This window comes from Carlito syrichta, unplaced genomic scaffold (genome assembly GCF_000164805.1).
Source record: "Carlito syrichta isolate Samal-C Ts95f unplaced genomic scaffold, Tarsius_syrichta-2.0.1 Scaffold303625, whole genome shotgun sequence".
Classification (NCBI taxonomy): Eukaryota; Metazoa; Chordata; class Mammalia; order Primates; family Tarsiidae; genus Carlito; species Carlito syrichta.
Genome location: NW_007247721.1, coordinates 482682 through 504329, shown reverse-complemented (window position 1 = coordinate 504329; position 21648 = coordinate 482682). Strand labels below are relative to the sequence as shown.

Genomic DNA, 21648 nt, shown 5'->3' with positions numbered 1-21648 from the left:
GAGGTATAGGAATACACAGCAGAGCCTGTCTTTGTTGGGGATCAGCGTGGACAAAATAGATGAGGTCCTGTCCAGAAGCTGCTTATTTGTAGACTAGTTAGGTCCTGGAAGAACCTGACTGAAATCAGTAAGTGAAATTTCAGGAGTGGAGGGCCTGAGCTCCAGAGTAAGGCTGGAGCAGCCTATGTGCTCTAGACCAACATCCATGGGGCTAGGGGTCAGCAGGCTGCCCATGCTGGCCAGGCCTACTTCTTTGTGGTTGGAGCTCTCACCTTGCACGCAGGGTGGTGAGAGGAGATATGATCATGGTTAGCCAGCCTTAGAAGAACTCCAGAACAATCCATGCTGCCTTCACTGTTCTGTGGTCAGGACATTAAAGCCCCAAAGCTGCCATCAGGTTACATTTTTATACTCTGCTCATTTGCATGGAAAGGAACATTGAGAGAAAGCTTTTCTGGAAATCTTACAGGTAGACTTAGTAACGTAAAAGGGATCTGCCAGCATTCTAGATGCACGAATAGGAATAGTGCTCATGAGTGACCTCACTGAGAAAGTTATTAGCCACTCATGGCTTCACTCTTACCCAGGACATCATTATCTCTGTCTGTGGTTTGGCATTTAATCCACGTATTTATATATGTATGAGGAGGGACCCAAAAAAACCCAGAATTTGTTTCAAATAATTGTGTATTTATTCTTAAATATCTAAACGTCAATCATCTTCAAAGTACTCTTCATTTGATGCAACACATCTATGGTGACGTTTTTTTGACTGCACAAGACACTTTTTGAACTCATCAATTTTGATGCCTTTTAGTGCTTCTGTCATTTTTTGTTTCACCTCTTCCATATTGGAAAAACGTTTCCCTTTGAGGACTTTTTTTTCATCCAAGAACACACAAATTGCTCAGGACGAGATCAGGTGAATAAGGAGGGTGGGGCACAGGGATCATACCATTTTGGGTCAAAAACTGCTGAATACTCAGTGTGGTGTGGGCTAGTGCATTGTCATGGTAGGAGAACCAGTCACCTGTTTGACCCAACTTGGGGCACTTCTTCAGCAAGTTGTGACGCAACCTTCTCAAAACTTCCAGATAAAAACTTTGGTTGACTAATCCAGCGGAAAAAATTCCAAGGGACCCACCCTTCACAAAGATAATTCTGGCTTTTTGGGAGGTCCCCCCTGGTACATACTTCATACTGTTTGCATCCAGAAAGGTATTTAGAGCACCTACGATGAGCAGGACCTAGATGTTAACTTTGTTACAGAGTGAGTGACACATGGAAGAAATTGCAGGTATTCTGACCAACAAACCTATTTGTTATCACAGCTAAATTGAGTTCTGAAAGCTATAGCTGCCAGTAAAAATAGGACAGAACTTGAGAAAACTGTCTTTAAGACAACCGAAAAGTTTAAAAAGAACCTCTAGCCAGGAGCTGAGGTATAGAGGTAGTGGAGAGTGAGTATTTCACGAGGTCAGTTTTAGATTGGAAAGATGAGAAGAATTCTTTGGGTGGATGTTTGTGATGACTGTGCAACAGTGTGAATGTGCTCAGTGCCACTGAGCTGTGCACTTAAAATGATTAAAATGGCAAATGTGTGTATTTTAACACAGTTTTTAAAAGTGAAAAATAAAAAAGGAACATAAGGCATCGATACTTAAGGCAAAGAACATTGTATATATTATTTTTCAGACAAAAGTAGGGAAAAACTTCATCATATTTGCTGTTTCTTGAATCAAATATTGATTAAAACTCAATAAGACCAATGTATTTAAGATTCATGGCACTCAATTGGGAAAGATTTAATTTTTGCCATTGCAAATATTGACAGTTTAATTCAGTAGAACTCTTATATCACTCTTAGATATATCTGATCACTTTCAAACCAATGTTTGGGATGATTTAAAAGAAGAAAGTAAATACATCTGACCTTATTTAAATACCATAGAAATTTAACATTCACTATTTGTTCACCTTGAAATTGCATGTTCTTCCTGCTTTTACTGCATTAATTATGCCATGACGTATATAAGCTAAATTTTCTCATCTCTTAAGTACGTAAAATGCTTAGACTGTGTGGCACCTAATGAGAACACACGCTGTCCAGCTTGGACTTTAATAGCAGATACCTCTCAGAGAGCAGGATAGAACCTCCTCTCTTCTTTTACGTTCCCATGGATAAATATTAATCATTGCAGGAATGAGTTGGGGCTTAGCACCAACTCTGACCCTGGTTTTTGTTAACTCAGATTTTAAGCACTGAGAAAACTTACTCAGCAGATGGGAATGGAAAGAGCTTTGTTAAGCATGTCACGGTTCTCTGAACTCCTTTGGAGTTATTTGCCAGAGATGACATAGTAATCTATCATCAGAAGTTATTTTTAGTGATCAGCTGGCAACTTGATGAGGTCATCCTTCAAGTTTGTTGACTGCAGAGAATTGGGAACCGTTTGGCTTGCAGAAGGTTTATGACTCAGTCATTATGGCTAACCCTTCCCTTTCTCACACCCATACCCTTCTTGCGGCTGTGCCCTGTATAGTGCTCTAGGGTGTCTGTTCCTCGGGCAGTGCTGGCACAGGCATGGAGCCTCCCAGGCAGACCTGTTCAAGTCGAAGATGAAGATTGGGAAAGTGATTTCCCTCCAGCTGCCCACACCAGGCTGCACTGGTTTTGCTGTGGCCTCAGTGATGGTCCTGTGTGTTTTACTACCATCCCATGTAGTCCCTGCTCCGTCTCCATTTGTTTACCTGCTACCATGGAGCCCTTCAGCTACAAAAGGTCCCTGTGACCCTCTTCATCAACGCAAGCATCATCTTTCTTATTCAGACTTTGGGTCTGCCTCCTAGATGTTCTGACTTGGATTGGAATGAGTAAATCTTATAAATTGGTACTCGTAACGTATGTTCAGGGCATAAGTGCTTCACAAGAGTCAAGCTGTATCAAAAATTGTTGACCAGCTAGTTTTCAGTGTGCATAATTCGATGTGCTGTTTTTAATTAATGTAAAACTTTCTGATCAGCCTAGATGACGATTATGTTCTCATTTGTAGTGGCATCATCGAGTAAAAATAGAAAAGCTAAGTGAGAAATCATTATGGGCCTTCTTAGCTTGCATTATCCCAAATTTACCTAGGACTGCCTGCAGGATTGTTCCTGTAGTGGGTGACCACTCAGTAATCATGCCCCACCCTTTGTTTCTGCCCCTCGCCAGGTACATGGTGCAGTGGCCGGGAGCACGCATCCTGCGTCGTCAGGAGCTGGACGCCTTCTTGGCCCAGGCGCTATCTCCCAAACTCTACGAGCCTGACCAGCTGCAGGAACTCAAGGTAACTTATCAGCCTCATCCTATTGTCTTGGAGAGTCTTGCTTTGGATTATGGTCAAACTTTCACAGAATTGCTATTTCTTTAGTCGCTTTAGAGCACTCAACTAGTAATACTAATATAACATGAACTTGATGGCCTTCAGGGCAAAAGGAATATTCCTGTCTAGTTATGCATTTGCTGTCCCCAGTTCAGTTTCACTTTTTGTCAGAGAATTATTTCCCCTTGTTTATCAATGGATGTTTATTCTTGTTTTTCACATCAGGAATTAAACTCACCTTTTTTATTTTAGAAGGGGATTCCAAACCCTGGGAGGGCTTGATCTTAAGAATTTTCTAACATCCTGCAAGCGTTCTTTTTCTTATTTCATTTCATTGTTCCTAATTACACCTTTAGTTTTCTCTAAAAAAATTGTCTTTGCCCTTCTACTATTATAAAATCCCTTTTTAAAAAACCACTTGAAGAACAATGTTATACTATCATCCCTATGCCCTTTTTAGTCAGCATTTAGCATCATATTCCTTTTAATTTTGTTTTCTAGTAATTCCTTTTTTCTTTAATTATTTTGACAATATTGATTTTCTCTAAGTTGTCACTTAAATTTTCAGTGTGGTTAGCATTTTTCAGTATACTTTTATTAGTTTCTGTGTTCACATGCTTGTAATTGCTTTCTAATTTCTATATTAAATTTTAGAAACTTCAAAACTTTTCAGACAGTTTAAATTAGTAGATCTGTCTTTTCTTTTTAATATACAGGGTTTTGTTTTTTTCTTTGCCATCATTTTTTGTTATTGTTTTTGTTTGTTTTTAACAATGTTTGATTTGTGTCAGATAATCTCTTTTGACAAAATTGCCTTCACCTTTAGATCTTTTGGGCATTCTTTATGAAGGCATTCTTTCCCTGCAGAAGAATTCTAGGCTCATATTACAAATTTTTAGTATTCAACAGTTGGTGCTCAATAAATTTCTGGTTTTCCTAAATTATTATGTTAAATTGAGAAATTTGGTGTTGAGTGACCCTCCTCAGCTGTGTAGAGGTCACCTGAGGTTTCTGATGACCTTGAAACAAGCTAAGTTTAAAAAACAAAACAAAACAAAAAAAACAGAAGAATTCACCTCAAATTGTGATCTTTACTTTGTAGATCAAACTTTTCTGTTTGTTAGACAGAAATTACTATTATTTTTAATGTTTTTGAATTTACGTTTCTGTTTTCAATGTTTGGTCAGGTGTCCCCGTCAGGCAGTGTGGCTGGTGCTAAGTCAGGTCCTTCCCTGTGTCCTCACCTGGTCTGTCTCATCACCACCGTCTTCGTCACAGACTGTGCTTCAGGGGGTTGGAGATACTTTTACTAGAGTGTGGTGCCATCCCTCTACCTCTACTCCTGTTTCTCTTATATAGATTATTACATCAGTATTGACATCCCAGTTCTGAAAATCAGATCGCCAGGTATCAGGTATGCCCACTAAGCCTTATTCACCATCAAGTTACTTTTACGCAAAGTCCATCTTATATCCCATATCCTTTTCATTTTTGGATCAACACATAGGATATAACTTTTGAAAAACAATCACACTCTAAGCTTTCATTTTGGTTCTTTTGAGATCTTAGTCTTTCATGGTTTTCTGCTGGTTCTTCATCGAACTCGTACTAGCAATGTACTCAGAAAGACATATTGTATGCGTAGTGTACTTGAGTTTCATGCATTGTTCCCTGGGTCTTCCTTGTCTGGAGGTCAACAGTTCCCTTTACTAAGGACAGCCTACACCTGTAAGTGCTTCCTTTTCATGGTTAGCATACATTCTGAAAGAGTGATAAGGAACTGTAGTAGTTGTTGGGGGAAAAGGAAAGGCAGTTATTTGGGTTTTTTTTTTTATAGTTGCTGTTTTTAACATTGAACATTCTCTCTCAGCTATCAGATTGAGAATTGACAGGAATAATCATTATTTAAATGCTATAAAATTCCCTGTGCATAGCTGAGGGTTCCAAAATTTAATGGTAGAAAATTACACTTTAAAAAGTTGCTTTTTCATTTAGCCATTAGAGTTTTTTGATACGTCAAAAGCAACAGTGCTTTTTTTGTGAGATACCGTGTCACTGTTGATGACATAGTCAACTCTTGACTGTTCCTGCTGCCGCGTCAGGCCCTCACCCAGTTTGTGGACTGCCCAGACCCTGTTCCTCTTCTCCTGTGTCATCCTGACATACTTCACATTGAAGAAGGAAAAGAGGAAGGAAAGACCTAGTGCTGATAGTCTTGACTCTAGTTAGCTTTTCTGATGAGAGGTTTGCCGGGAAGACATTGAGACCATTAGCTGAAATGAATTTTAAAGAATTCATCTTATCCATGCTTTCTCTGTCCACTATGTCCATGAATAATTGAGTATTCTGTGTGGGTCCTTGAACACCTGTGACAGTGATGGATGACCCTCGTTTTTTCCTGTTGTATTTTTAAGCCCTTCTCCTAGGTTACCAGCATAAATGTGATTATTAAGGTAAAATTAGCACAGATCCCATGTGTTGAGGAGGGTGGGTGAAGGACACGAAGAAGGGACTTTGTACAACTATAGTATTTGTCCAGTTTCTTTTCCCCTTGCTCTTGACATTCCTATAATTGCCTTAAATTCTTTTAACAGTTTCACATGCCAAGTGCAGAATATAAAAGATGGAAAATGAAGAGCTTTAAAGACAGTATTAGGGGCGTGCAACATGTCTGTGATACCTGTAAGAATTATTTTTCATATAGGTAAATATGACAAAGTAAGAGTCTCTTGCCCAGTAATTAGAAGCTGGACAAAATAACTTCACTAGAATTTGGTTCTTGAGCTAATTGGACAGAAAGATTAAATTCCATATTTGTATTTCTTGTAAAGTCTGTATTACTCTATTTAAGGAACCTTGGATAATGTTGAATATTTTATCTCAGTTGGTATAAGAATGAGGTTAGAATGTGGATATTGTAACCATTTCTATAGTTTAGGGTTCAGATTCAGGTTCTACCAGTTACCAGCTTTGTGATTTTGAGCCCTCTGTGACTTGTCTGTACATTGGAGGGCTATTGGAAGTACCTGTATCCTATAGTTGTTGAGAGATGAAAATGAGATTACATGTTAAAAAGAAAAAACAGTATCTGATACATAATTAATAAGTTCCTTATAATATTAAGTATTATTTGTATAATTAACATTTAGAGAAAGAAATAACATTATGTAATGTACATTTAAAAATGTTCAAAGGATGCAACGTCTACATAGGAAGTTGAGCTCTTAAAATTTTTTCTCTATTAAATTAATGGTAGTTGTCATTGCTACAACTGCTAATTATCTATAAACTGCAAGCATCATTTAAAAAATCCATAAAAATACAGTCCCTTAACTAATGTTAAGGCAACTTTGTGCACATATAGTGTAATCTTGCTCCATTTTTCCTGTTAGCACTTTTGGAGATTAATAGTTCTAACCAGCGTGCTTCTGTGTTGCACGTGTCTGCTGCTGTTTCTTAAGCTCAGTGTACAGACAGCCACTTGCCAGGACAATGGTTTTGAGTCACATTAGTCATAGGGATCTGAATCTGGTGTGACCAGCAGCCTGTTCCTGAGAAACACCAGCAGGATGATGTTGTGTGTACTTACACAGAGGGCATTGGTATCATTCTATGTACAACATTTGGATAGTGAGGAGACCCTTTAGAGCAGCACCAGCTTCTCTCCCTGAGCCTTGGCCTGGATTCTCTGTTCTCTGGCATAGGGCAGAGGAGGTGCACATGCGGCCCCAGTGGAAGTGTGGAGTCCCACCTGCCTGGAGGGACCAGGGCTGGTGTCCTGCTGATTCACAGGCCATACCTCTGCTTGGCCATTTCTTAGCACATCAGCTTCTCCTGCCTTGGAAATTCTCCTTCCTTTTTGCTCAGAGATGGGGCAGCTGAGGGCTAAGTGAGTCAAGTGCATTTTCTCTATTTTGTTCCCCTTTGACTCTCTGTCTCCACTTTGTACATAAATATAGAAATGCATCAAATTGCCCCACCCATCTGCTTCCCACCTGAACAGTGTTTAGTTCACTTCTGAGCAACCACATTGGAAAAAAGAAGCCAGTGTATGCAGTGGGACCTGGGTAGCAGAGGAGATGCTTTCAGACATTTGCAGGCAGGCCTTTCCAGGGCTTGGAAGCTTCACTGTATTGACTTAGTATCTTTTTTTTTTAAAAGGGTGGAAAACAGTGTTAGCTGATAGTCCGGGAATGTTAACACAAATAGCACAAAAGAGCAGATGATCATAAATTCATTAACATCTAGCACCAAAATGACCGGTTTCCTCTTTAATGAAAATCCTTTTACCTGCCACAAATACAAGTTTCATAGTACCCCATAAAAACAGCTAAAAGCCATCAAAGTGGGAGGTCTAAAGCTGGAGCAAGTTAAGCCATTGTCCTGGATAATCCACAAACAAGGCCTTTCACGCACAGACGATCAAGAGTTGACTGAACTACTCGTGTTAGCCTTTTTACCTGCTCATCACACATCAGAATGGTGGGCCCTGTGTGTAGAAGGCAGCACCCAGCACTGGGGGAAGCCAGAGTCTGTGCAAATTCTAGTTATATGTATGGTTCAAATAACAATATTTTTGTTGTTGTGTTCTTTCATTTGGAAGCTATTCGTTTTTCCAAAAGCATCTTGACAGTCTTACTAAGTTGCAATCTAAAACATTAACATACAAAATAATATAAAGTACAAATTTATTTTAGAATATAGTTATACCAAGTAATTTTTTGATGTAACTACTTGAAAAATACAAGATCTTGAGTGTTCGTTTTGACACCTTTCTGTTACTACATTATCCTTGTTCAGATCTGAAATGTGAGGTGTTGTTTCATGAAGGGATTGTGTGGTCCTGGCCTCTAAGGGACCACACATCATTGCTCATTGTGTCACGTGTCAGCCGTAGATACAGTGTTACTCCACCCTGTGCAACGCTTTATAAATGCCAGGCTGAAATATTTCAGTATGTTTATAAAGCATTTTCTGAGATTTAAATTTGTTAAATACATTAAAAGTACTTTACTATAAGGTAATGATGGGATTACTTAGTAGTGATGTTTTGTCAAGGAATAATCTCTGCTAACGGTGGAGTTTTAGTGAGACACTGGAAGAATTAGATACTGTAGTACTCTTATTCCATAGAAATCACTCTTTTCAATTTAAAGATTGAGAACCTAGACCCCCGAGGAATTCAGCTGTCAGCTCTCTTCATGAGTGGAGTAGACATGGCATTGTTTGCAAATGATGCATGTGGACAGCCAATCCCCTGGGAACACTGTTGTCCTTGGATGTATTTTGATGGGAAGCTCTTCCAGTCCAAACTCCTCAAAGCCAGCCGGGAAAAGACACCACTCATCGACCTCTGTGATGGTCAGGTATGTTGAGGGGATGGGGGACTGACTGCCTTTAGCTGTGATGAAATAAAGCTCACTGGCTAAATCTGTCATGTTTTATACCATATTTGTCATGAAACCTGTATGCCAGGATTCTGTATGCCAGGACCTGCCTTGTGTGTAACTAACTATCACTTCAGTGCCAGGGCAAGCTGGGCTCCTGACACAACAGTCAATCCTCGATATTTGTGTAGTTGTGTTCTGATGTTTGCCTTGAACATGGAATTAGCAAGTCCTGAGCCATTGCTCCCATATGGGGTTAGGTTCCTTCAAGACTCTGGTCACACATTTTTGTCAGTCAATACATAACCTTGTTGCACGTGCCTTTCTGTTTAGAGAATATGTGTACCTTATTAAATAATACCTTATTTAATATGTGTTGTTGGTTTATTATTGAACTGACAGCCAACAGCACTGTCACTCTCATCTGAATGAAGTTTCTCTCCACATATTTCCTCTGAGGCATGATACAGCCTCCCTGTTCAGTAAGGAACATGGAACAGCCCCTCAGCACTGGCCAGTGGTGATTAAACAGTGGAATCATCAACAAATAGCACAGAAATACAAAAATCATGGCAGTAGATAAGCTATGAAAAGGGCACTTGTTTGGGTGTCTTGTTGACCTCAGCTGAGGACTGTGTGGCAAACGACTAAAATTCTTCCTGTTTTTCACAAGACTGCAAACCACCAGAAAGGTGCCAGCCAGCAAAGCAGGGAGTTTGCAGCTAGAGGGCTTATGAGTTGGGGACCCACGCACAAGCCACAGTGCTGCCTTGCCTCCCTTCTCAATGAGAGCCCACATGGTGTTCTCATGTGCCACCTTTGCCTTGCAGGCTGAGCAGGCCGCCAAGGTGGAGAAGATGCGCCAGAGCGTCCTTGAGGGACTCAACTTCTCCCGGCAGAGCCATGCGCTCCCCTTCCCACCACCTCCTGCCCTACCCTTTTACCCTGCCTCTGCATACCCCCGGCACTTCGGCCCTGTCCCACCCTCTCAGGGCAGGGGCAGAGGCTTTGCAGGTAAGTCACTCTGCAGGTGACATGTTGCTGTGGGGAGGGATGTCTCTGAGGAGTGTGCAGCCCTCCACGCGAGCCTCTCTGTGTCTGCCCTGTCACTGGCAGTGTTGGGGGCTCGCGGCAGTGGCTCCTAAGCCTGCAAGGAGTGCTTGATCCTGGAGACAGAGGAGAGGGAACTGCAAGTGCTGAGGCAGAGACTGCATCCCAAAGTCCTCCATGTGGCAGAACATGCTCTGCTCATGTTTTGAGTTAAGACTATTTTTTTTAAATGCACAAGGGAAAAATAAGCCCACCCAGGTCAGAACCGTCTTCCAGAACCCATCTCTTGGGGTCTGTTCTGAGACCTGATGAATGACCTGGCTGCAGGGAGGGTGGCTTTTCAGTGCTTGTCCCTGGGGACTGTGGGCACAGGACAGCAAGGTGGTGTGAAGGGCCAAAAGACCCGTCCCTGGCAGCTGAAGGAGGCGGGATTGCTCTGCCCAAACACCCAGCATGCCACTAAGCCCTGTCCCTCACGCTTCTCCCCTGTCTCTCTCTACCCCGGGTCCCACAGGAGTCTGTGGCTTTGGAGGCCCCTATGGGGAAACGGTAGCGACAGGCCCTTACCGTGCCTTCCGGGTGGCAGCAGCATCGGGACACTGTGGAGCCTTCTCAGGCAGTGACAGCAGCAGGACTAGCAAGTCCCAGGGCGGTAATTATACCCACCCCTCCCCAAGCTTCTGTCTGCCAGCGCTTCCTTCGCTCTGCCACCAGGCGCCCCCCTTCCTTTACTCTCCTCCAAGCCCCTCCTCCAGTAGAGCGCCCTTCTTCTGGGTCCTCATCTGACCTCACTGACTACTCCGAGACTCTGCGTTTGGTCTCTGTAGCAGCTCTGTTGTGACCAGTCTCTCCTTTCAGGGTAAACCCAGTGTCTACCTAGAACTGCCTTTCTGTGCACTGGGGTTGCCTGACCATAACCTCATGTTCATAGGCTGTGCAACTGACTAGTAGTGGCGTTTCTTTCCAAGCAGCCATCTTTTGGTAAAGATGATCATGCTTGTGTGGAGGAGTCTGATGGTCACAGAATTTCTTGTGTAAAATATCTGTTTCATAGAAATATTTTAAAGAAACATCCAATAGCAGGTATTTAAGTCAGTTTACTATAGATTTCCTATTGCTTCTCTTTTCATTTGTATGAGTCTTACAAGGGAGTAAAAGTTCTTCAGACACAGTGTTGGAAATAATGTCTTGTGATGTTGCTGTGATTTGAAGCCTATGACTTGTGGCTTTGTCTTAATACTACATTTTGGGACTATAGACCTGAATCTGGCCATTAAGTCACATAACAGGATTGTTAGATACATTTTGGAGTCACTTTGAGGATGAACAGGGCTTTCTCTTGTGGTCAGCCATGTTTTTCCAACTCAGTTATCTGGGGTACTTAGGGAACCAGCAGGAGACATGTAGGGAAAGGTGACACAGATGCAGTGATAGATCTGCCCCCTCTGCAGCCACAGAAACCATCTCTCCTGTCCCTGGTGTAGCTGCACATCCCTCTGCCTCTCTGTCCTCCCACCAACCTCCTGTGGGCTTCTTGGTCTTGTGACAGCTCCTCATGCAACCCGCAGCCATGTGTCCTCTCTGCTTCTTGATGTGCTTCAGCTCCTTGTAGTGCCTAGAAATGGAAGCTGGCCTATAGTAGATCAGAGTGAGGATATCCCACACTGTGGAGAGTGTGGGATAAGAAGTGATTCTTAGACGAATAATGAGAGAAACTGGTTTCCTAACATTACTAAACTGTGTCTGGAACTCAGATCTACACTGTCTAGTATAGTAGCCACTGGCCACATGATCTGTCAAGCCCTTCAACTGTGGCTGGAAATTGTCAAATCCACACTGGATTCTAAAGACTTAATGCAGGACAAATAATTAGTTTTCATTAATTAATTATCTCATTAATTTTTCATCTTGACTACATGTTGGAATAATTATTTAGCATATATTGGATTAAATATATTATTAAAATTTATTTTATCTCTTTCTTTGTACTTTTTTCACGTGGCTACTAAAAAAATACAAGGCTTGTTATAGAATTCTGTTGGACAGTGCTGAATTGCCACACCTAACACCAAGATGATAGAGAATTTATTATAATTCGTTTCCACTTTCAGAGAATCAGAGAACAAGATGTTTGGAGCTCTGGTTTTACTTGTTTTTAATCAGTAGTTTTGCTATTAGTTAACAATTTGGGAATTTTCGTGGGTTAGAAAACCTTAGAATATGCAGGATATGAGTTATTAATAGAATTTAGTGAATTTTGTTTGTGACTGTGCTTAAGGAAATTCTACTTTAACATACAATAAGAAATATAAGCTAGACTTGCTGAGTCTATGATGGTTGGTTAAGGGAGTCAACTTGGAAGTATTTACCTAAAGAGGAAAACACTGTGCTTGCAGATTTCCACTATGGTCATGCAGGTGCACCAGTGACAGCACTTTACTGAGTCTGTTTCTAGCTACAAAGCCTGCATATTTGCACTTGTAACCTTATTCGTTTGTCATGAGTTCTTAACAGCAGTTTAAAATGAAACACTGTGCACATAGATGCCCTACATAGAAAAAAAGTCTTAATAAAGTGGGATAAAGTGGCTTCATTCTAAATATAAACCAAAACCAGAAAGAAGTTTCTTGCTTGTATCTTTCTGCTATGCTATTCTTAATTCTGTGATTGTAAAGATTTGGTCTTTTCATATATTTTTTGTGCAGGAGTCCAACCTATACCTTCTCAGGGAGGGAAACTAGAAATAGCCGGCACTGTGGTTGGCCACTGGGCTGGGAGCAGACGGGGCCGCGGGGGCCGGGGGCCTTTCCCCCTGCAGGTGGTTTCTGTTGGAGGACCAGCAAGAGGGTAAGTTCTGCACCACAAAAATGTCTTTTGTATAAGTTAAGGAAATAGCCTCTAACTTGCTTTTTAACTTATGTGTTTAGTAGGAATATTTTTATATCATTAGATATATTCTTCTTTAACATCGTTCTTAGTGGTTGCATAAGATCCCATTTATAGCATTATGTGCTTATTTAATTAACCATTAACAAATAATTAACTACACATTGTTCAACCAGGTGCTTTTAATTTTTTTATTAGAATTTTTAAAAGTAATAATTTTCAAATCAAGTACGTTAGATATGAACAAAAAAAGATTGTTTCATTGGAATAAATCTTCAGTATGACCATACTTAATAAACTTGGTGCTTTGTAGGCATAAGATAAGATGTTTTTCTCTTTTTTTTGAGTTGGAGTCTCACTCTGTCACCCAGGCTGAAGTGCAGTGGCATGCTCACGGCCACCCCAGCGTTGACCTGCTGGGCTCTGGCAATCCTTCCACCTCAGCCTTCCAAGTAGCTGGAACTACAGTCACACGATACCATGCCCAGCTAATTTTTGATTTATTGTAGAGACGAGGTCTTGCCAAGTTGCCTGGGCTGGTCTCAAACCCATGGGTTCAGGCAGTCCACTTGCCTCGGTCTCCCAAAATGCTGGGATTACAGACTGAGCCACCGAGCCTGGCTGAGATGCTTTTCAATCCATCTGATATTTTAAATATAGTCTGGAACAGGTGTAAGTCTATTTGCTATTGTCCTTTTTTACTCACTTAGGCGTCCAAGAGGTGTTATTTCCACCCCGGTGATTAGAACATTTGGGAGAGGCGGAAGGTACTATGGCAGAGGCTACAAAAGCCAGGCAGCGATTCAGGTAAGAAGACAGCTCATGTTTGTGCCATTTGCTCCCTCAGCAACATCTCTTTCTGAGCATGCATCTCTGGTGCCTGTGTCAGCAGAAGGGCTGTACGGACACTGCAGAAGCTGTTGAGCATCTGACACTGTAACTGGCACACAGGTGATCACCTGATGCTGAGGCTTTTGAGCCCAAGTCATTTCACTCCTGTTTGGAAGCCTTCTTGCATTGGCTCTGCCCTTTGCTGTGGCCCACTGGTCTCTGGGAGTTTCCCCCTGGTGTGATATGCTGAGCCAGCCTCTCCTCAGGTGTGTCTCACACAGACTGACCTGGAACTGCCACTTGTTTAATTTACTGGCTTCTTTAGTGGGAAATAGCATTTCAAGACCAACCTGGCACTTGTCTTTGCTACCACAGGATTAGTCACTGTCCTTTGCTCTTCTATAGACAGAGCTGGCAGTGGGGAGTATATACACACTGGAGTTCTATCTCTTCATATTTGAACACACACACATAACATAGAGGCTTTTTAAAAAAAATAAGAATTTCGTGACTTTCTATTAATGATTCTAATTCAAACTGAGAACCTCAGGGCTTTTGTAAGCCTCTTGTTTGTCACATGCCTGCATTTCCTTCCTTCTGTGCTGAGTCACTCTTTGTCGGCTTTTCCTGTGGACAGCCCTGGGGGAAGTGCACACATCTATGTATATACTATGCATACATGTACCCACACACACACACCACATGCACATGCATGCTGCCCCACAGTCAAACGCTTCATGAGTTTATACTGAACTCCCAGTTCAGTTAGAACTTCAGGAATTTGATTTAATCTCTGCTGTTACCTCTTTTTTTTTTTTTTTGAGTTAGAGTCTCACTCTGTCGCCCAGACTAGAGTGCAGTGGCCACTCCCAGCCACCGCAGCCTTGACCTGGTGGGCTCCGGCGATCCTTCCACCTCAGCCTTCCAAGTAGCTGGAACTACAGGCACGCGCTACCATGCCCAGCTAATGTTTTGATTTATTGTAGAGATGAGGTCTCGCCAAGTTGCCCAGGTGGATCTCAAACACGCGGGCTCAGGCAATCCATTCACCTCAGCCTCCCAAAGGTGCGGGATTACAGGCTGAGCCACCGAGCCTGGCTTGTTACCTCTAATCATCCTTTCTTCCATCCTGAGAATCTTGGTTTCTAAGAAGTCAAGGGTTGATTAAATTAGAATATCCCATAACTCTGCAGTCCCCAACCTTTTTGGCATCAAGGACTGGTTTCGTGGAAGACAATTCTTCTATGGACTGGGGGCAAGGGGGATCATCCAGCGTAAGATTCTCATAAGGAATGCACCACCTAGATCCCTCGTCTGTGCAGTTTTGCAATAGGGTTTGCACTCTTAGGAGAATCTAATGCCACTGCTGATCTGATAGGAGGTGGAACTCCCCTCACCCCCACTCACCTCCTGCTGTGTGACCCGGTTCCTAACAGGCCATGGACCGGTACTGGCCCATGGCCCATGGTTTGGGGGACCCCTGCCATAACTAGTGATTTACTTTATTCCATATTCCACACAAAACAGGCTCAAAATTAACACTACCATCACCAGTATCACTGAGAACAGTAGAAAGGAAATGTTTACACACATACTCCTGTCCTCCCACCATTCTTATACTTATGAAAAAGCAGCCATTACTAGGAGGGCAGTCACAGCCTACTGTACTCACCCTTTCACCTTGTTGTCTTGGTTCCATAAACACCTTTATGGCTTATTGTCCCCCCCCCCAGCCTTGTGACTGGGTGTCCTTTTCAGCCTCTGAAACTTATTATTTAGTTGATTCTTCAGGAAGGGGTCCTCAGGAAGGACTTAGGGGCCAATATTCAATTTGAAAACAATTTATTTTTCTTATAGTTGAGAGCAGTGGTTCACATTTTTTTCTTCAAGTATCTTATGTTATTTCCTTTTCTTCTGGCATAAAGCTCTGCTATCAAAAACTAATGATAATTTTCCCTTTGAAGTCACTTGCTGTTTTGGCCTGAATGCCCAAATTGTTTTTGTTTGTCTTTAAAAGTTTAGTGACTTTACTGAATTGTGCCTTGGTACTGGTTATTCGGAATCAAGGTACAAGGGGGCATACTTTCCAAATGTAATTTTAAATCTTACTGTATTTCCGAAAGATCTCTTGAATTATTAGTGTTTTATTTTTGTCTTTTGCTTGGTTATGTCTCTGATGCTCTCATTATCCTCATTAGGTTCTTCTTTGTTTTCAATATCTGGTGTACTCTTTTGTTGCCTTGTATCTCTTTCTTTTTGATATGTAACTCACATTTCATGAGTTTACCCAGTTAAAGTACAGTTCAGTGGTTGGTTTTTCCAGAGGTGAGTTTTTAGAATGGTTTTAGGTTCATAGTAGAATTGAGCAGAAGGTACAGAGGCAGAAGGCAGAGAGTTCCCATGTCTCCCACGCACAGCCCCCTACTGTCAGCATCCCCTACACAGCGGTGCATTTGTTTCAGGTGATGAGCCTGCACTCACACATCATTGTCACCCAGAGTCCACAGCTGGACATGAGGGTCACCCTTTGTGTTGGCCATTCTGTGGGGTTGAGCCAAATGTCTAATGTCCTGCATTCGCCACTAGAGTATCAGAGTATTTTCACTGCCCAAAAGTCCTCTCTGCTCTGTCTGTCATCCCTCCCTCCCCTCTGGGTGGTTACCCTTGGCAACCAGTGATCTTTTTACTGACTACATACTTTTGCCTTTTTCAGAGTGCCATATAATTGGAATCATGCAGTATGTGACCTTTTCAGATTGGCTTCTTTCACTTAGTAATGTGCACTTACATTTCCTCCATGTCTTTTCATGGATTCATAGCTCATTACTGTTTAGTGCTGAATAACATTTTGCTGTCTAGATGTACTAGTTTGTTTATTCATTTGCTTTCTGAAGGACATCTTGGTTGCTTACTTAAGGTTTTGGCAAGTATGGATAAAACTACTATAAACATCCATGCACAGATTTTTGTGTTGATCAAAACTTTCAGCTCCTTTGGTTAAATACCCATGAATCTGACTGCTAGATTTTATGGTAAGCATGGGTTTAGTTTGATAAGAAACCACCTAACTGTCTTCCTTTTGCATTCTTACTGTCAGTGAGAGTTGGTGTTGCTCCACATCCTCACCAGCATTTGGTGTCGTCCATGGTCTGGATTTTGGCCATTCTAATAGGTGGGAGCTCAGCATTGTTTTAATTTGCATTTTCCTAATCTTTTCATGAGCTTATTTCTCATCTGTATATCTTCTTTGATGAGGTGTCTGTTCGGGTCTTTGCCTCATTTTCTAATCAGGTGGCTTGTAGGTCAGTGGTTTTTAGTTTATTCTCAAGATCAAACAGCTATTGCCACTAATTCTAGAACATTTATCACCACAAAAAGAAACCCCTTATCCTTTCATTAGTAGTAACCTCCCAGTCCTCCCCCTACTCCCAGCCCCTGGCAACCATTGATCTCGTTTGTGTCTCTGTGGGTGTTCCTCTTTTATACATTTTATATAATGTACATGTGCCATGTATCAGTATTTCATTCCTTTTTATTACTGAATAATGCTTTATTGTGTGGATAGTCTACATTTATTTATCCTCTCATTTTTTTTTTTTTTTTTTTCCATTAATCAGTATTTTTTATTATGGTTTTGTGGGGTACAGTTAAGGGTTAGGTGTACAATTACGTTTCATTCAGGCACCCTTTTGATAAGAGTTGTTTTCCCATCCCCCGACAGATATTTGCTACTGTTAATCCCATCCCCCTCCCCCCCATAGTTTCCCAGTACCGTCAGTCATTTTCTTATAGTTCTCATTTGTTAATGGACATTTGGGTTGTGTCCACTTTGGGGCTATTGTGAATAATAGTATTAAGAACATTCATCTGTACACTTTGTGTCTTAGTTCTCTTGGGTATATGCCTAGAATTAGAATGGTTGGGTCACGTGGTTACTCTGTTTAGATTTGAGGTACTCCCAGGCTATCATCCACAGTGGCCGTGCCATCTTACATTCCCACCAGCAAAGCACAAAGATTCAAGGCTTCTCCATATCCCACCAGCACTTGAGTTTTCCTTCCATTTTCTGGGTTCTAGCCTCCCTGGTAGATGTGAAATGCTGTCTCATTGTGGCTTAGTTGCATTTCCCCATCTTCATTTCTTTCTAGTCCTGTAGGTGGACTTTCCCTGAGAGTGAGGACTCTGGCGTTTGAAAGAATGTAGTTCAGATCTTCACTATTATCTTCTCTCCTTCTTTGTTCTGCTGTATTTTTATATTCTTTGTGTCAGCATTCCTAGAAAAATGACAATAGCATTGACTTGTTGAGAAGGGTATGTTAGTACTTCTGAACTCTAGGGTTGGAAGCTAAAATGAGAAGACAATGTGGGAGAATGTGTGGAGAACCCTGGTTTATGGAGATCATCCCTCAGGTGAGGGCCACAGGGTCCATTTCCATCTGGGTCAAGCAAATGGGCTTTGCCTTTAACAAGGCAATACCCTAGTTTACAAAATAGGAGGCCTAGAGAATGTTAGAAGTCACTGACATCTTGTGCTGGGAAGTGGGTGGGATGAGGAATTGGAAGATTCCTATTCTCATCTGAAAAATGTCTGAAGGCTTTCTTCAGCACTGAGTCAGTCTGTGCCAGTGATTCTCAACCCAAGGGACACTTGGAGATACTGAATGTGACAACTTATTTTGGATGCTGCTGGCTTTATTGGGTGTAGGCTAGGGATGCTGCTACCTACAGTGCACAGGTCTGCCCCACCCCAGAATTACAGGGCTACAGTGGCACATGCTGAGGTTAAGGAACCCTGGTCTATGGGCTAAACAGCTCAAGTTCTCATGCTGTCTTCTCACCCCGACAGAGGGCCTTGTCTTTCAGGAAATGTGCTGAATCAGTCTCAAGATTAATTCTTTCCAGAGAATTATTTTTAAATCTGTGAAGAGGTGGAGGAGACCCATTCAGAAGAGATATTTCACAAACATATGTGTTTCTTTTTGTGAAGGTTGGCCAGCACTGTTTCCCCCATAGAAATGGGATGTGTGTGCTGCTACATGGTATAGGCAGGTATGGGAGACTCTGTTTATTTTGACAAGGTGGAAACAATCTCCATTTCAGAGAAGACTTATTGAGGGGCATTTGTTACTTTAAGTGATGTCATGCTATACAAAGGATTAGACCAAGCTCCTTAAGTGGGAATCCCCCAAATATTAGGACATTAAGTATAGAGAAGGTGAGAGAAGGAGTCACTGGGGAAACTGACTGAGAGGTGAAGCTTTTAGCATGCGAACGTCAACTAAGGCCAAGATAAGATCAGAGGGTGCCAGCTGTGTTTTCTGTTCTTGAATTTGCGGAGTGTTATTAGGCCAAAACTGGCATTCTGTGTCTCCTTCTGTCTTTCCAAAGCCACCTAAGCTCTTGTCCTCTGTTTAAACAGGGCAGACCTCCGTACGCTGCTTCAGCAGAAGAAGTGGCCAAAGAACTGACATCAAAGTCTGGGGAATCAAAGTCCTCTGCCTTGTCTTCAGACGGGTCCCTGGCTGAAAACGGAGTGATGGCCGAGGAGAAGCCGGCTCCCCAGATGAATGGGGGCACGGGTGACACCAGGGCCCCCAGCCACTCCGAAAGTGCCTTGAACAATGACTCTAAAACGTGCAATACAAATCCTCATTTAAATGCACTAAGTACAGACAGCACTTGCCGCAGAGAGGCTGCTCTGGAGGCAGCTGTCTTAAATAAAGAAGAGTAAACTTATTTTTTATAGAGGGTGAAGGATGCTGGAAGGGTAAGGATTTAGGAATATCTGGAGAGAAAGAGAGCCTGCAGTTACGTACATTTTGTCCTTTCCGTAAGAGAATAATGAGGACTTTGGAAATTCAGATCCCTCTTTGATATCAGAGATTTAAACAACACATTTTTAGTTTTAACCAGTTGTAGTCAAAATGCTACAATAAAACAAAAAGAGAAAGAAAATGAAGAGCATTTGACTCCCGCACTTAAAATGAAGTACACATAAAGTTTAAACTGGTTATGACAAAAGCCTATAGTTGTGTTTCTTGAACTATAAAGAAAACAAATTTTGGCAGTCTTTAAGTATATATAGCTTAAAATATAATTTAGCATTTGGCACCATATGTATGCCATTATATTTGATTTTGCATTACTGTTCACAGTGAAGCTTTCTTTAAGGCTTTGGTTTTTATGATTATGAAAAAAACAAGGCACAACCACAGTTTTTCTTTCTTACTTAAATTTCATCACTGTTGATGTGGTTCTTTTGTGTTAAAAAAAGGTGCAACTATCAAAACTAAAAAATTATAGAGTAATATTGCCGTTCTGCTGATTTTAAATATACAGTACATCATACATACTTTACAAGCAAGTTAAATGGAGATAAAGTTGAAATCATAGAAGATGCAAATGACCTTTCAAAATCAACACAATGTGTTCTGAAACTTTTTGTGACTAATACCATGCATCTGTGATCAATGAACTATGTGGTTTTGAATCGGACGTAGACCATTAGTACTACTACTTGAGCTAAACTCCTGCATGGTTCATAATTTTTAAAGTGTGTAGTTAATATTATGCATGTTATTGTCCTTTTTCCATTCTTACCAGTATGTGCCCATTTGCAAAACAAAAATGCTAATAATCAGTAATAGTCCTATAAAAGATGTTAACTCTGTTTAGTCATTGACTGATCTTGCTCTAACCTTAAAATTTTGTGATTATTGACCTCTGTTGCATTTATTCTAAAACCCCCCAAAATTATCTAGCTGTTTCAAATATCAACATTACCCTGGTGTATTCACTGCTGTATGCATTATTGTTCTTTGTTGCTGTTTTATGCCTTCATATTAGCAAAATATGAAATTCTGTGAAAAAAAAAAACCCTTTGATCTTAAAAAAAAAAACCACCCCCCCCTTCTGTAGCAGGAAACAAATTGCTTGTTCTTGAGAACTTTCCCATCAAGAATTTAGTAGAAGCAGGTATACTTCTATCATTTTGATGTTTTTGTTAATGTTTCCAAACAATGTACTTTGAAATCAGAATCACTTCTTATCGTTTTCATATACTTCTGATGCTCTTCATCACGTTAGTGATCAGAAATGAGGTGTAATTCCCCAACCCCTGCCCGCAAGAGCTAAGTAGGACCTTACTGTAAGTTGAAGGGAGTTTTGCCCTAACTCATGGATTGTGCAAGAATGAACTGCTGTTGGGTTTGATTGACTGTCGATGGATTGTGGTGTGGCGTATCTGAAGGCTATTGAATGCAACTTACAATGCTTAATAAAAATCTTTATTCTTTTAGTATAAAGTATAGTGTGGCTTTTAAATTCACTTATAAAAACCTAAGTCTCACCGAAGTTTAATTCACATTGAAACAACTACTGAAAAAGCTTGATCAGATCACTCTAGTTTAGAAATGTTTTTTCTCTTTCAAAGTAATTCCAGGTTTCCAGCCCTAGAGGACACGGTTTTTAATATGAAGATTAAACTGGTGCTTGTGTTCGTTTCATAGTGAAGTTTTCATGCAACCAAAGGGATAACAAGACATTACCTCAAAGCAAGCTTAGAAATAGAAAATAATTTTTTTAAGCCCTGAGGAAGAAATAAATTTGGCTAAACCATATGTTTAAAACTGTTAGCAGTGCAGCCTGATTTTCGTGTCATCGTTTTCCCCAGAGCTCTGTGCAACTGCAGGAAGCACAGGGGTCCTGCGGTGACGCCGTGCCTGGCCCCACCGTTGGGGCCACGCGCCCGTACCGCCACCCAGGGGAGCCCAGCAGACTGGGAAAATCCTAACAACCCCAGGTGGGGAAGTGGAAGGCGGCCGCAAACCCTCGCCAAGGAGTTGGCGCTGGCCTGGGAGGCGCGTTTCCTTCCGGTGGAAAAGCCGGAGGGCGGGGCCTTGCGTGGCGCTTCCCGCTCCCTCACTGCGCAGGTGCGGGTGCGCGCGCAGTCCGGGGGCGGTGTCGAGTCCGTGGGGCCTGTGGTCTGTGGTCTTCCATCACGGCTGCCGGCAGCGGACCATTAGGTCCCTTGCGTGCCCGGAAGCGACCCAGCCTCCGGTGTCCGCGTCGCAGCAAGGGCCCGAACCGAGGCAAATCTCTCCACTGAAGCCCCTGCGCGTTCCCTTGTT

General features: G+C 41.7%; 1 protein-coding gene across 1 annotated transcript in view; it reads left to right on the top strand.

Annotated features, from left to right (window-relative positions):
- Nucleotides 1–20823, top strand: part of FAM120A (family with sequence similarity 120A) — a 90255-nt gene extending 69432 nt beyond the window's left edge. Inside the window, exons 11-17 of the mRNA XM_021712721.1 lie at nt 3215–3329; nt 8522–8731; nt 9583–9766; nt 10317–10454; nt 12508–12649; nt 13399–13495; nt 18939–20823. Of these exons, the coding sequence (XP_021568396.1) occupies nt 3215–3329; nt 8522–8731; nt 9583–9766; nt 10317–10454; nt 12508–12649; nt 13399–13495; nt 18939–19250 (1198 nt within the window). The 3' untranslated portion in view covers nt 19251–20823. The remainder of the gene's footprint in view (nt 1–3214; nt 3330–8521; nt 8732–9582; nt 9767–10316; nt 10455–12507; nt 12650–13398; nt 13496–18938) is intronic.
- Nucleotides 20824–21648: the final 825 nt, after the last annotated feature.